The sequence below is a fragment of the Cydia splendana genome, chromosome 2 (assembly GCF_910591565.1).
Source record: "Cydia splendana chromosome 2, ilCydSple1.2, whole genome shotgun sequence".
NCBI lineage: Eukaryota > Metazoa > Arthropoda > Insecta > Lepidoptera > Tortricidae > Cydia > Cydia splendana.
In genome coordinates this window covers 4,781,633-4,795,712 of record NC_085961.1, presented here as the reverse complement: position 1 = coordinate 4,795,712, position 14,080 = coordinate 4,781,633, and the positions used below count along the sequence as shown (strand labels likewise).

Genomic DNA, 14,080 nt, shown 5'->3' with positions numbered 1-14,080 from the left:
TGAGTTGACTGTGACGTCACTACACACGTTTTCATATAAATTCCATATTAGCAAATCGTTTTGACAGTTCTAAAAAAGAAGCTGATTTGACTAGTAGGAAAGTAGCCAATTTATAAAAATAACTTTTTTCCAATAATCATACCTACCTACCTACCTAAGTCTCTTTTGTAGACTATACCTGCGAATGGCGTAAAAAATAAACAAAACAAAACTACAGAATTTGTTGATCAACGCCGGGCCAAACTACTCAGGTAAACTAGTGAGCCCATTATTCGCTCCTTTACGGAAAAAATAACAAGAAAATAGGTAAGTATGTTTGTGATAAATTGTGGTACTATTTGTTTATGTATTGTATAATCACATTAATAATTTAAAAACATATGTTAAATTGCAACGTACTATTAATATCTCTTATAGTTTTATTTTATTATACACATCGATAACTCGCACACGATCTAAGTAAATATGCAGTAATAAACAGACATCGTACATTTTATAGCATTTTCGGTGCAGCGGAGTGGTGTTAACGGAATTGGTATAAACAATTTCAACCCTAATGATTAATTAGCGTTAATTACGTTAATATTAACCTTAATTTACCATTTAAGTTGGAATTATCTAAGTATACCAATTCCGTTAACACCACTCCGCTGCACCAAAAATGCTAAAAAAAGACGATGGCTAGTAATAAATCAATAAATGTATGTAAGAGGAGAAAGGTCAAACTAGAAAATAGTAATAATAACCCTAGTGCGTATGTCCCAACCCACCACATTAAGTAAGTGAGATTTTATCTCAGCCGTTGCACAAACACGAGATAGTTACTAAATGCACTATCTGATACGCTTGTTGGTCTCCCTAATTACAACTGCAGCATATTTCATACACCTATAGCACGAAATACGCATCAAATACCAACACACTACACAGTCACAAAAACTCCACAAAACACCATAAGTTATTGGCAAAAACTTTTAATCATTAACCTTATTTCCAGTCTTCAGGAAATAATGTAATATCAAAGTTAAAAAAACGCACTGGCACATAAGAATAACCGTTAACACAAATGTTCCAAATCTAAACACGTTTTTTATCACTCGCGTTGTTTATTTACTTTTCGAACTTCGAACAAGGTTATCTTTAACTTTTTTATTCTACAGACGCGTGCGCCGGTCTTGGCGCACGTAAAAGACTGGCATCGTACATGGTATAATAATATACTCCGCCTGGTACTCCATTCCCGTCTTTTCTAGGTCACCTAACTGACACGGGCTTACGTCATCATGCGACAGCGCTATATGATAATATGCGATAGCGCTATATATAGCGGCCATGTTGTTGTAACGTAGCCCCGTGTCACTCTGGGAATGGAAGACCATGTTTTATTAGACTATGGGCATCGTATACAGGCAAATAAACCAAGCCAATATGATGACTAACTGGTATAGTCTGTGGTAGCGTTGCACGCAATTGGCACATAACAAAAGTTTATTACACAAGTGAAGGTCGTATTGTCACTTTTTATGGTTTACCCGTATTAGACCTACTGATAACAGAAAAGCTGGATAAGTCGGCCCTCGGAAGTGAGTACGGTTTTATAAAATAATGTACCTAAGTCACCATCAGATATCAGAGGGCCTACCGCGAACCACGATCGACGTGTTGACTCTCTGACGCACTTGTAAATTCGTACGTAAGTGTGATAGGGAGGCAACACATCGAACGTGGTTCGCGGTAGGCCTTCAGAGCGCTCAAGGTGCTTAAAAATATCTGATCAAGCACTTTAACATCTTGATCATAGAGGCTTTGTTCTGATACTTGTGAACACCTTGGACGCTCTGTTTTATCTGATGGCGGCTGTAGGTATATGGTTTAGTAGTCATTGATCTCTCAGCCCAGAGGTAATCCAGCCGAATCACCGGCCTCAGCCTAAAACTACGCCACAGTTGGTCAATCATTCAGGTTGTTGTTCAACAGGATGGTAGAGTAGTAATTCGCAATCAAAATCAATTTTATGAGCATACATCCTTTTTCCAGATTTGTGCTTGCCTCTCAAATTCAAGTACCGGGGGTATCTATACAATATCTATTGTATAAATATGCTATCAATCAGCACCAGGTTCGTCCATGTGGCCTAGGTCGCAGGTACCAGGGGGCCTAGCCAGCATTACAATCGTAATAAATGAACAAATGCGGAACGAAAAGTAATAATGTGTCGGGATGGCAGAATTGACAGATGCTATGCAAACTCACGTGACTATTTCCATACATTAAGTTTCAATTGGCGTTTTCTATCAACGAATGTCATCTTGGCTAGGCCTCCTGGTCCTTGTCCAGTCGCCATCAGACATATCGGAGCGGCCAAGGTGTTCAAAAATATCTGGATACCTACCCTAGCGCCAGGACAATAGAGGCGTGTTCATATATTTGTGAGCACCTTGGCTGCTCCGATATATCTGATTGCGACTGTCCTCCTGGCTCTTTAGCCTATGCGTGAAGTTAAGCACGATCTCCCCCATGTCGTCCTGCTTGTTGGCATCCCGTAGATACAGCAGCAAGTTGAGTCTGTTGGCTTCTCTACACGATGGGCCATCACACAGGCCCACTGAGATGGGCCAGCGTGTAGAGCGGGTAGTGGTGTCGGATGGCTTATGGCGCGGCGGGATGGCGATGGGATGGGAACTATGTCGGTTTTTCGTCCGCACATCTAAGGCCAGCGATGGTGCGTACGCATCAATACGTGGCCCATTCCATAGTGCGTGCTCTCAACCATCGCATGGCCATCTCGCTGGTCCAGCGCTGGGCCATCGTGTAGAGGAGCCATGTGAAGTAAAGGTGGCACCTTACCTGGTCTTTGTCCTCCTGACTCTTCGGCCAGAGCGTGACGTTCAGTACGATCTCCCCCATGTCATGCTGGGGCTTGTTTGGGTCCCGCAGACACAGCACCAGGTCCTGGGTCCGGCCGAGCTCCAGGGCAGTGAGGTCCAGGTGGCAGGATCCCATGAAATCGTCCTGTAGGCCCCAATCGTAGTCGAACACCTGGGGATATGCGTTTGTATCAAAGTGGCTAGAGACTTCAAGGTCTAGTAACAGAGGAAAGTATCACTATAGGTCAAGTATCAGTATACAGTCACCACACGGGATTCCATTCAGGGTTCTTGCTAAAATATAAATTCTATAGCATAAGTATTGGACAAACAATTTAGCTAGGGCCCTTAATGGCGCAACAATCGCGGAGCGTGAGTACCTATTAGATACTGTACTTAGGTCACAAGACGAGTGAAGATAAAGTTCCTCACTAATTCAGAGAGGGACGTTTAAATTCGAAAGTGACTGAAATATATTTCGTGAACACCATGAATACCTAACAGAAATATACTTCCTCCGTTATTTGAAATTAATTATGTATTCCTATTTCCTCATTCCAAAGGAAACAGGAATTATTACTTATACATTATTTTATAATAAATATTTCTATATTACCTACTCTCCGTACCTACTCTAACCATTAAAATAAGCGAAATTGGGATATATTATATTCGATCCGGCGCGTAGCATCCAAAGTATTCAAATAGTTCGGTACGCCGTGGACGTCTACCTTAAAAATTTACTTATCTATCTTACTTATATACTTACTTATCGTGAAGATACCTACGTAACTTCTTTAACAATACTTTTTTTGCGCCTTTCCCTAGTTTGGAGATAATCGAAGCCAAAGCCGCATTTTACTCACAGATAGATGTCTGTTGCTACTTCCAGATAGGATAAATACGCTAGCTAATAAGTATCAGTTTTGCGTCTTGCATTTAATTTCTACTTGCGAGGGTTCAATATCTTAGATAGATATCTACTCATATCGTAATGGTATTTTAAGATCTATTCTAGCACTATAAAACTACACTTAGGTCCCGACGGCAATTGCTATGAGTGGTAGGTACAAATAAAATTGATTGGATTCATAAGCGGTCGTTCGGGCGGAGGGGAACTCATAGAAAAGTAATTTCGCGAGCACTGTTATTGAACTTCCTTTGGGACTTATTATTGGTTACTTTTCCTACTTTTGATTAACTTAACGGCTTATTAGAAGATGGATTTGCCATGCGTGTTATCGGCTTTTATAAATGCTGTTTACTTGTGGACTGAAAACCTTCATAGTTAAGTCCCTAGGAAATTCTTCTGAAAATGTACCGTGCGTTGTCAGAAGAATTTCGAAGCATTTTTTCGTCTATATTTATTTCATATTGATTCCATTGATTACGGAAAACATTTTTTTTTGTAATCCGCTCAAATAAATATTACGTAAACATTTTCGGGTTTAATAGCCACTGAGCACATTATGACGTCTCATTATTTTCAGATTTGACTCATTACCGCAGCATTTATTGTGTTACTGTGGCAAGTAGGAAATGGTAATACAGTCCTGTTATACAATCATTCACATTGTCATCTGACATTTCTAAAACCTAATTCCACAGTCATAATATTTATATTTACAGTAATTTCAGAGTGTTGCTGTTATTAGTACAGAGACCGTCTTTTACTGTTGTATAGGGACCGTGCGCGTTCGAGGGTCTGCGGTCTGCCATCTTGTGGCCTGAATCGGTAACATATACATGTAGGTACCTACATTGCCAAAGTAAGTGCTGGCATTTACCGTTCTGGTACGTTTTTTTGTGCATAGTAGAGTTTCTGCCATCTTATGGGCTACATCGGAAGCATAAACTTCACATTAACGCCTCGCGATAAAAATCTGACGGCTCCTGTGCTGCACCCTATAGAATAGAGTATAGTTCATGCACGCTCCCTATAGTGCTCGGCAGCAAACAAACCAATTCTGATTTCTGACCTATACAAATACCTATGGTTTCAATATGGGCTTGCTGGCTGCCAAGGACCATAACCATTTAACTGTCAAATCAAACTCACCTTAATCTGCACCGGCTGAAACGGATCCTCAATAGGCACCGTGAAGCACTCATCCCACACGGGATTCAGGTCCCGATACACGATCTTCGACTTGTGCAGCATACGCCCGCCCACCTTGAACTTGACGTACGGGTCGCTGGTGCCTGCCAACAAGCCTGGGGTTGGGCGTAGCCAATAGTTAGAAGAAGCGAAATCAAAGAATAAGGCCGCTAACGTCTACGGGTACTAGCTAAACTTTCAAGAGATCCAATTTTTTCTATTATTTTGTTACCGACTACCGTTGAAAAGTTTTTTTTTCATAAAACGTTTATGGATGCTAGTTCTAAATTTGGCAGTTAGTAATGTTGGTTGTTTAACTTTGCCAAGTCACTACTTTGGTGTGCATAGTAATTGTATTATTATTTATGATAATAATTATAATGAATTGATGGTAAAAGGATAGAATGAAATAATACAATATAGGAATAAGTACTTTAATTATTCTTGTAATGACAGTGTAAACATTGGAAAATAATTGTAATACATATTAATCATATTATTTACGATTATTGTTAAAAAAAAATGGTTATATAAGCTACTCAGTTTAAATGTGGTTATTTAAATCATTAAGAAGTACCTAATGTATATTACCTACTTAATCCAAATTATTTTATTTAATCCATTAAAAACATAAAAATAACGATTTTAAAATATAAATCTCGCCGATGACGGCGATGACAGATCAATGCAATGCATGACTGCAGAGTGCATATGCATAATGCAGGTGTTGTAAGTTCCTTTTGATTTAAATTTCCAGAAATAACTATGTAGGTACATATTAAAAACTATAGGTATGAAAGTTACTAAGATTACCTACAGCTAAGCTATAATAATTGCAATAAAAAATTAAAACATGCAAATGATAAAAAAAAATGATACTTAAAAATAACAGAATGTGAAGTGTAAATGATAAATTGATGAAAATAATTGTGTGGGTATTCCTATTTGCAGCAAAAAAAACTACCTATGGTGATTAAAATATTAATAATATGAATATTCTTACATTATATATTTCTCTCTGGTTCGGTTGCAGTGCTCAAATTTTTATATGGTTACAAAAATGCATGATGGATTGACTTTTCGTCTACATTATAAATAAGAAAGTACAATAATAAAATGTATTAAACCTTAGATTAAATTAATATTTAGTACATACAACTGTCAAGATAATTTGTGAGAAAAAACATATTTATTTTGTGTTGTATTTTCGAAAATAGTGCTTGAATGGCGAAAAGGCGTGAGTGTTCGTACCAAAGTCGTGTAATTGCATTGAATAATATTGTAGGCGTTTATAAAGTTCCAATTAATTTCTGAATTTATTAAGTTACATCTGTTCCAAACACATACATATTCCAGTTATGATTTTTTTACTTAGTATTATATTTTACATAATATGTCATTTCCGTTTCTACAATTATTTATTCTGCTTACCATTTTTTGAGCCTTTAGGTAATTACAATAAAATTGTTAGAGTAATTAATTGCCGATTAAAGTTAACTTTTGTTTCTGTATGAATATGGCAACCATTTTTTTTATATCTGTTGACGTCAATGATTTAAACCTCTTAACAATGAGGCAAGCTTTAGATTAAGGTATCTGTATCTGTTTTCTTTTAATGCCTGAGGGCCTACCACGAACCACGTTCGACATCTTGCCTCCCTGTCACACTTACGTACGAATTTACAAGTGCGACAGAGAGCCAACACGTCGAACGTGGTTCGCGGTAGGCCCTCAGGCCACGCCGGATGCGTATGCAGCACGTTTTCGGCGCTGAGTAAGTACAGCCGTCATCAGATATACCCTAACGGCAAAGATGGTGACAAGTATCTGGGGGCCGCGAACCACGTTCGACGTGTTGCCTCCCTGTCACACATACGTACGAATTTACAAGTGCGACACAGAGACAGCACATCGAACGTGGTTCGCGGTAGGCCCTCAGAACATGAACGATAAAGTCTTGATAGTAGACTCTGTTTAGATTATAGTGAAAATCTTTGCCGCTCCATCGCTTTAGTGCGGAGGAATGCTGTGTGTATCAGCCTTTACACGCGCCCTAGCATTAGTGAGAATGCGTGCCGGTATTCAGTGATCTAGTGAGAAGTGTGTAGTGTAGAGAGAAGACACCCACCGTTCTTGTCCATGGCCACGAGGTTCTGACCCCGCTTCAGATGTACCCTGAGCTGGAAGAACGAATATTGCCGTAGTAACTGCTCTCTGTGTCTTTGGGATTCATCGGGTTCCTGAAAAAATAGGAAAATAGGGGATTTATCACGAAAATCAAGTGACAGCAACTTATCGATTTAATTCTTGGAATAATTATGTAAAAGCTCCTAGCCGAAAACTATGGCAAAAATACCTTTAGACTACGTCGCTAAGAACTCGGTCACCTAGGCAAGGACACAGAATAAATAATAGTAAGGTACAGAAGACTCACTCTCTAACAAAACGCGTCTGTTACGATCAGGACAGACATTGCCGCTAGGTGGCGACAGCGCTACGCGCGGCTAGCCACCAAAATTGGTGTGGAACGGATGTACATTTAGCTACCTGTAGCAAAGCGACGAAATCGCGGAGTGAGCCACGCCTGGCAAGGAGAACTTAAGTTGAAAGTTACCAATTGCAACAGTTCCGCTGGCGGTTGTCTCGGATAGTGCGCGGGAGTTCCCGATGTGGACGGCGCCGGGTCCGTCGACACCTGCCGGTTCATCGATAGATCTGTCGACCAATAAATATAAAGTCAGCAAATGTTACCAACAGATATATATATGTTGCAGATAGTTTTCAAAGCGGAATTTTCGGTTTTTTATAGTTCTGTATAGGAAATTTCTCATAATTTTCTAAAGTTGATGCTTTTCCCGATTTAACCATGAGCAAAGTTTCAAAAATTTTGAAAATTTACGTTGGTCTACGCTCCTTCCTAATAAAGCATATAAGGTCAGTGTCGAGAAGACTGTCTATTAAGTGGCAAACAAACCTACCTACCTACATAACCCTAACTTTACAGCTGTATACCGCTTTTTTAGTGAGTCTAGGAAGAGTCCTAGGAAGGGTATAAATATGTACCTAGTACCAAAGATATCTAGTACCTACAGAGGTACTAGGTACATATTTGTACTAAAATAATTCTTATTAAAGTTATACCATCCACGAGAAATTACAGGGAATTATTTAGAAATCTCTTTGACAAGATGATTGAAATACCTCTTATTTATATCTTATTTGATCGAAGAACCCGATCGGCAAAAATGGAATTTAATCCAAACATAATCTTGTACAATGTGATTTTTTTACAGAAATATCATTCGTGGAGGAAAGTAATTGAAAAACCTGCCTTAGAGCGGACGGAGAGTAAAGTAAATTAAAAAACCTCCGACGTAGTAAAAAGGCGTTAGTATTCTTCTTGCATATTTATTAATACCTAATTTAAATTCCCTAGAGGGGATTTGCTAATGGAAAAATAATTATAATGACTGCAAATTTGACGGTGAAAAATTTATCCAGTTCCACTTAACGCTAAATTAAAGTAGTTTAATAAAACTTCTAATATAGGAGGAACTGCGAAGATTTGCGAAAAAGGTATTTCCTTACTGTATTATTTTTACTCGCCTATTTTAAACGTAAAACGGTTACGAAATATATTATTGTTTCATAACATTTCAATGATTATATAAATCATATCATAACACTTGTAAGTAGGTATACGCTACCTATCTAAGTTTCAGGAGAATTGTGATTTTTTCATCAATGTCTAACAACGTTGCCTGTTGAATTGTTAAGCACTCAAATTCTCAATTTTAGCTTCTATTTGCCCTTCAGCGCTGAACAAGTGAGTAGAAAGTGCTTGCATAATACACCTTTGCGTTACGAAAACTTTGAAAATTGCTTATCTTTTATGTTCAGCTGGAGCTGTCGTAAAAAATATAGTCTAAATATTTATATTTCATAAGAATCTTTAAATAATATTTCTACTGTTGTAGGTATTATTTAAGAGTGTCCAATGGAGCTATCTAGACTTGTCTAGACAGTTCGCCATTGCTCACGATACAGAAACCACTTTCCAATTTTATTACCTGCTAGCATTTTATTGGTCTCGGTACTCGGCAAAGAAGTTGGTCTCCATTTCATTTCTATAAAAATATGATTCGTGTGAACTATAAAAGTTGGACCCAAAAACTCCGTAATACGTCGGCCTAAATCGCAAACCTCGTAACTCCATTTCAAGGAAATTAGTAATTGCTACCTTGGACAACAATACTTATAGTTGCAAACCTCGTAACTCCCCCGGAGGAGTTACGAGGTTTGCGATTTAGGCCGACTTATATACTTAATATAGATATTTTTTCATTCCACCAAAAAAGTTATCTGGTAATATTCTCTAATCGCGATACAGTATGCCCCATAATGCAACCAGTTATGTAACTAGAAATAAGTCCAGTCAGAGGCTCATTCTATTTCAATTCATATTTTTAACTGTTGTCCTAAATGGTTCAGAATCCAGATTTTGTCTGTGTTGACCACATGGAGCGTGCCGTGCATGAGCGGTAGGGGGCAGCACTAAAGTAGAGCCCAGTAGAACTACAGTTTATTGATAATTTATATTTTGGAGCATTTGTGGAGGGTTTGTGTTGGAGCGTAAAGGTAGACCCTCCAACGCGTACGGTCCCTGTAGATTCACCCTCCTTCCGGAAGAGGCGCATTTTCCGCCACCTTCTGACGGCGAGCTTAAGTCTCTTCATCAGCACACAGTCGAACAGCGCGCTGATGACCCTTCACCGCCTTACTGTGCACATCTACTGTCTCCCATCCCTACTCACCCTCCTTCTTCCGGAAGAGGCGCATCCTCCGCCACCTCCTGACTGCGAGCTTAAGTCTCTTCATCAGCACACAGTCGAGCAGCGCGCTGACGAGCCTCCGCCGCCATACTGTGCACATCTACTGTCTCTCATCCACTATACATACCGCCATTACCGGTTTGAGATGCATTGTATTGTAAACTTGATGAAATATAGTCTAATCATTATTTTCATTGGGATATGATTCATATGATAGTAAAGTGCTACAGCCAGACACATAATTATTTGTTACAGACATGGTATAATAATATACTCCGCCTGGTACTCCATTCCCGTCTTTTCTAGGTCACCTAACTGACACGGGCCTACGTCATCATGCGACAGCGCTATATGATAATATGCGATAGCGCTATATATAGCGGCCATGTTGTTGTGACGTAGGCCCGTGTCACTCTGGGAATGGAAGACCATGTTTTATTAGACTATGGTTACAGACATATCAATATAGATTAATAAGCATAGACAATCAATTAAGTATTTTTTCATCGACAGGGCGCACAACAGTCTTCATTTAATAGGTACTTGACCTGTCTAATACGTAGAAATAACCATTATTACAATTGCTATTAACGTTATTCCGCGAAACGGTGCAAACACAACCCACTCCACAAACATGGCATTAAAGCTATTTGCATTACAGAAAGCCTCTGCCAACGGTGGGCAAACACCATTAACTTTGCATGAATATAAAATGACACATAGTATTGTTGTGGTCAGTACGTTGATCGTATACAACACACAGGAAACAAATATCGTAACGGTTATTTTAACGAATATGGAACGATATGGGAGAAGTGCCCCTTTTTGCCACACTTAACAAAACAACTAAATTAATGAAAGATATGTCACAAGATGCATTTTGTCGAATGAGCGAGCGAAGCGAACGAAGTTCTTACATTCGACTTGGGACACGCGGCTGGCTAGGGGCACGTCCCGGCATTTCGATGTTTTTAAGCTGAACTATCAGAGGATAGTTTGATACTCAAGAACTTAAGTAAATTTGTTCTAATTTTAATGAAATTGGGTAAACGTGTACTTGAGGGCATTATATTTTAGTCATTAAATTATGAGCAGGCTCGATCAAGCGATTATTGAGCTAGAAGGCTAAAAAGATATTTGTGAGGGGTCTTGCTATTCTGGTCATCTTTTTGCAAGATAGTATGGTCGAGTTTGGTATCAAATGAAATTGCTCTGCTTGCACTTTTATAATATCGTTTTTAAATTTACCATTTTGAAATAATTAGCAAGATAAAAATAAACATAATATAGGTATTTGACATTTGACAGGAAATATTTCGGCTTACCACAGATACAGTATCAGTTAAGGGCTCCACAGACCTTGTAATATATCCACGCGATTTTTGATCCATTGCCGCCTATAGTGGGACATAAAATAGTAGAAATTAAATAAAATGGAACTCTAAAATTTCCATACTATAGTCGGTCAAATAAGTTTGTCAGTAGAAAAAGGCGCGATATTACACTTCGCGCCTACATTTTTAGCCGCTTTTTTCTAACTACTGACGGAAATGGCTTGGCAGACTATAAATTGTTGCCATGTGTAAGCATTTTACGTCAAAAATGTGACAGCTACGTAGAAAGTGGCGCCCTCATTTATTAACCGACTTCCAAATCTCGAAAGGAGGAGATTCGATTGCGATTTTTTTTTATGTTTGTTACTCCATATTATGTCTCTGTCATTACTGGACCGATTTTTGAAAATTAATTTTTTGATTGTATGTATATACATACAGATTGGTCCCGTTTTTGTCAAAACCCAGTTCTGATGATGGGATCCATGAGGAATCGAGGGAACTCCTCAAATTTTAAAGGCATACATATAGTGATTTATGTGTTTTATCAACAAATCAAGCATATACATTCAAAAAAGTGACATTTGATGAAGTGGAATGCTGATGATGATCAGACGGAACTCTTCAACGAAGCATAGTTCACGTTTGGCGATTTGTCCTCTTCGTTATGTTTGTTAAGCATGTTAAGTTTTTCAGCCACATTTTTCAAGCTCGTTTGGCGATTTCGAATTTCGATTTTGACGGAGCTAGTCCTGGAGCCAGACCTGACCCGGATCCGGGCTCTTATCTGGACCTGAACCCGGACCTGGACCAGGACTTGGACCTGGAGTTGGACCTGGACCAAGACCTAGACCTGGACCTCGACATGGATCTGGTCCTGGACCCGGAACTGGACCCGGACCCTGACTCGGACCTTGACCCGGAAAACCCCTGATACCTAAGCTAAATAAACCACTATGATACCTACCATAAAGTGTAGGTATAGAGTATAATGATGCCAAACTTACTAGCCCCTCCCGTTCAAACCCCCGTACACCGCACCGCACGCGCCGTTAAGTGGGTTAGGTTAGGTTTGAACTGCGATCCTCACAGAACCGAAAAAAAGTGGGTTAGGTTAGAACTGCGAGCCTTACAGAATCGAAATGCTACTAGAAAAGTGGTTTTGGTTAGGTTCGAACTGCAATCCTCACATAACCGAACTGCTATCAGAGAAGTGGGTTCGTGAGGCTAAAACTGCGACCCTTACAGAAATGAAATGCTACCTACTAGAAAAGTGGGCGGTTTTACCTCCTTTTCTTCATAGTGCACCATCTATGTACGTATGTCGGTTTTTTTTCTTGAAAATTATTTTCTATAATTTTATGTCGGACTATACGAGTAAGTAGGTGCAACAAAGTCAATCGCTCTATATAATTTTTGGCAAAGCGCGAGTTCTCAGTTCGGGGCGGACTACTAGTTAAATTAATTTGTGAGAAATGACTAAAATTTTAAATATAATAATAAGTTTTACGTAGTGTATCATTGGGAATATTGCTGGGATCTTAAGGTGCGATGTATGCGCCTGTGTGATCGTTAAGTTTGATATCCTCTAGCCTAGCCACCTACGGATTTATGCTTCCAGACAAATGTAATTTTGATTACTCAAAAGAAAGAAAAGAAGAGAAGAAGAAGAAGAAAGAAGATTCAATAAGACCTTTTTTATAGGGCTCTGGACACCTAGATAGTAAAAGACTCTAATCGTATATTTGTCTAGATATTATAATGCAAATATGCTTACACAATAGAAATCAACGACATGCATGGAAACCTAATATCTGTTATTTTATGGATTAAATACCCATCATTACCTTGAGTCACGTTTACCCCATATAGCTTGATATACCCCTAAATAAATGACCTTACTGCAAATAAATAAAGTCTGTCAATAAGTAGTAAATTGTGTTCTGTTTCTGTTCGTATGTGACATACTGATCGTGATAGCATCGTAGTTTTAACCGTCTGTGTCCACAACAAAAAAGCATCGCGTGTGGTCTGTCATAATATAAAATTCACGAAGGCGGACCGTCGCGTCATCAAGTAAATGTGTGTAGATAATTTGAAAAGCTTTTACTTGACGGAAAGGCGGTTTTCTTATATTATTTACAATACGATTACCTACCTATAGGTAAGCCACTAGGATGCATAATAAATAAACGTGCTCAAATCGCCGTTGGCATTCCCATTATTGCGTAAAAAGCTGTCAATCAATTGTCGTCAATCACGACTAAACTGACTTTAGTGATTTTATACAAAACGGATTTTTTTTCGCCTGGCATGGCTCGCTCCCAGAGCTGTTGTTGTAAAGAACTAATACACTATAATGAGGTGATTGGCTTATTTCAATATTAACTGCAATCGTGTTTCAATATAAACTTTTCATTTGTATTACTTATTTACCTAGTAAGAATTTAAATATTAATCGGTCCGTTTGGCTTAAAATAATTTGGATAACACTTATTTACATGCTGATTACTAAAGAATTAAAACTAATAAAAAATCAACAAGTTTAGCACACATTAGATCTCGTTTGATTCTTAATGCAGCTACGAAAATCACCAAAACACAAACAACAAACAATACAGCGGACAGATATGTGTCCTTTATCTTGACCACACATTTTATGTAAATCCCCACCTGCATTGAAACTAGACGCGAAAAGTAGACTTTCCGGTTATATGATTTTTTTGTTTCGATACGGTATCCATTTCTATGTATATAGTTAGTACTATACGTCATTATTATATTTACTTAACGTAATTTGCATCCGATAGCCGCTTCTTAGATATCATCAGTGTTATCACATTCCTACTACTAACTATTATAAGTGCGAAAGTAATTCTGAGGCGCTACAGCGAAAAACGAATATTGAAATTCCTTTATCTGCCTCTCTATTTCTCGAATAGGTATGTA

The 14,080-nt window shown here is 38.5% G+C and overlaps 1 protein-coding gene and 1 long non-coding RNA gene across 6 annotated transcripts in view; one reads left to right on the top strand and one right to left on the bottom strand.

The window, feature by feature from the left end:
* Nucleotides 1–14,080, top strand: part of LOC134802926 (uncharacterized) — a 183,453-nt gene that overhangs the window by 42,156 nt on the left and 127,217 nt on the right. The window lies entirely within an intron of this gene.
* Nucleotides 1–14,080, bottom strand: part of LOC134802371 (multiple C2 and transmembrane domain-containing protein) — a 147,195-nt gene that overhangs the window by 19,524 nt on the left and 113,591 nt on the right. For 3 of the 5 annotated variants that reach the window (XM_063775007.1, XM_063775023.1, XM_063775057.1), the window contains 4 exons: nucleotides 7,580–7,680; nucleotides 7,094–7,205; nucleotides 4,927–5,081; nucleotides 2,848–3,039 (listed from right to left, as the gene is read on the bottom strand). In XM_063775007.1, coding sequence (XP_063631077.1) covers nucleotides 2,848–3,039; nucleotides 4,927–5,081; nucleotides 7,094–7,205; nucleotides 7,580–7,680 — 560 coding nt within the window. Of the gene's footprint in view, nucleotides 1–2,847; nucleotides 3,040–4,926; nucleotides 5,082–7,093; nucleotides 7,206–7,579; nucleotides 7,681–9,779; nucleotides 9,968–14,080 lie in introns of those variants that run through there. The other 2 variants (XM_063775031.1, XM_063775014.1) reach the window with 2 other exon arrangements.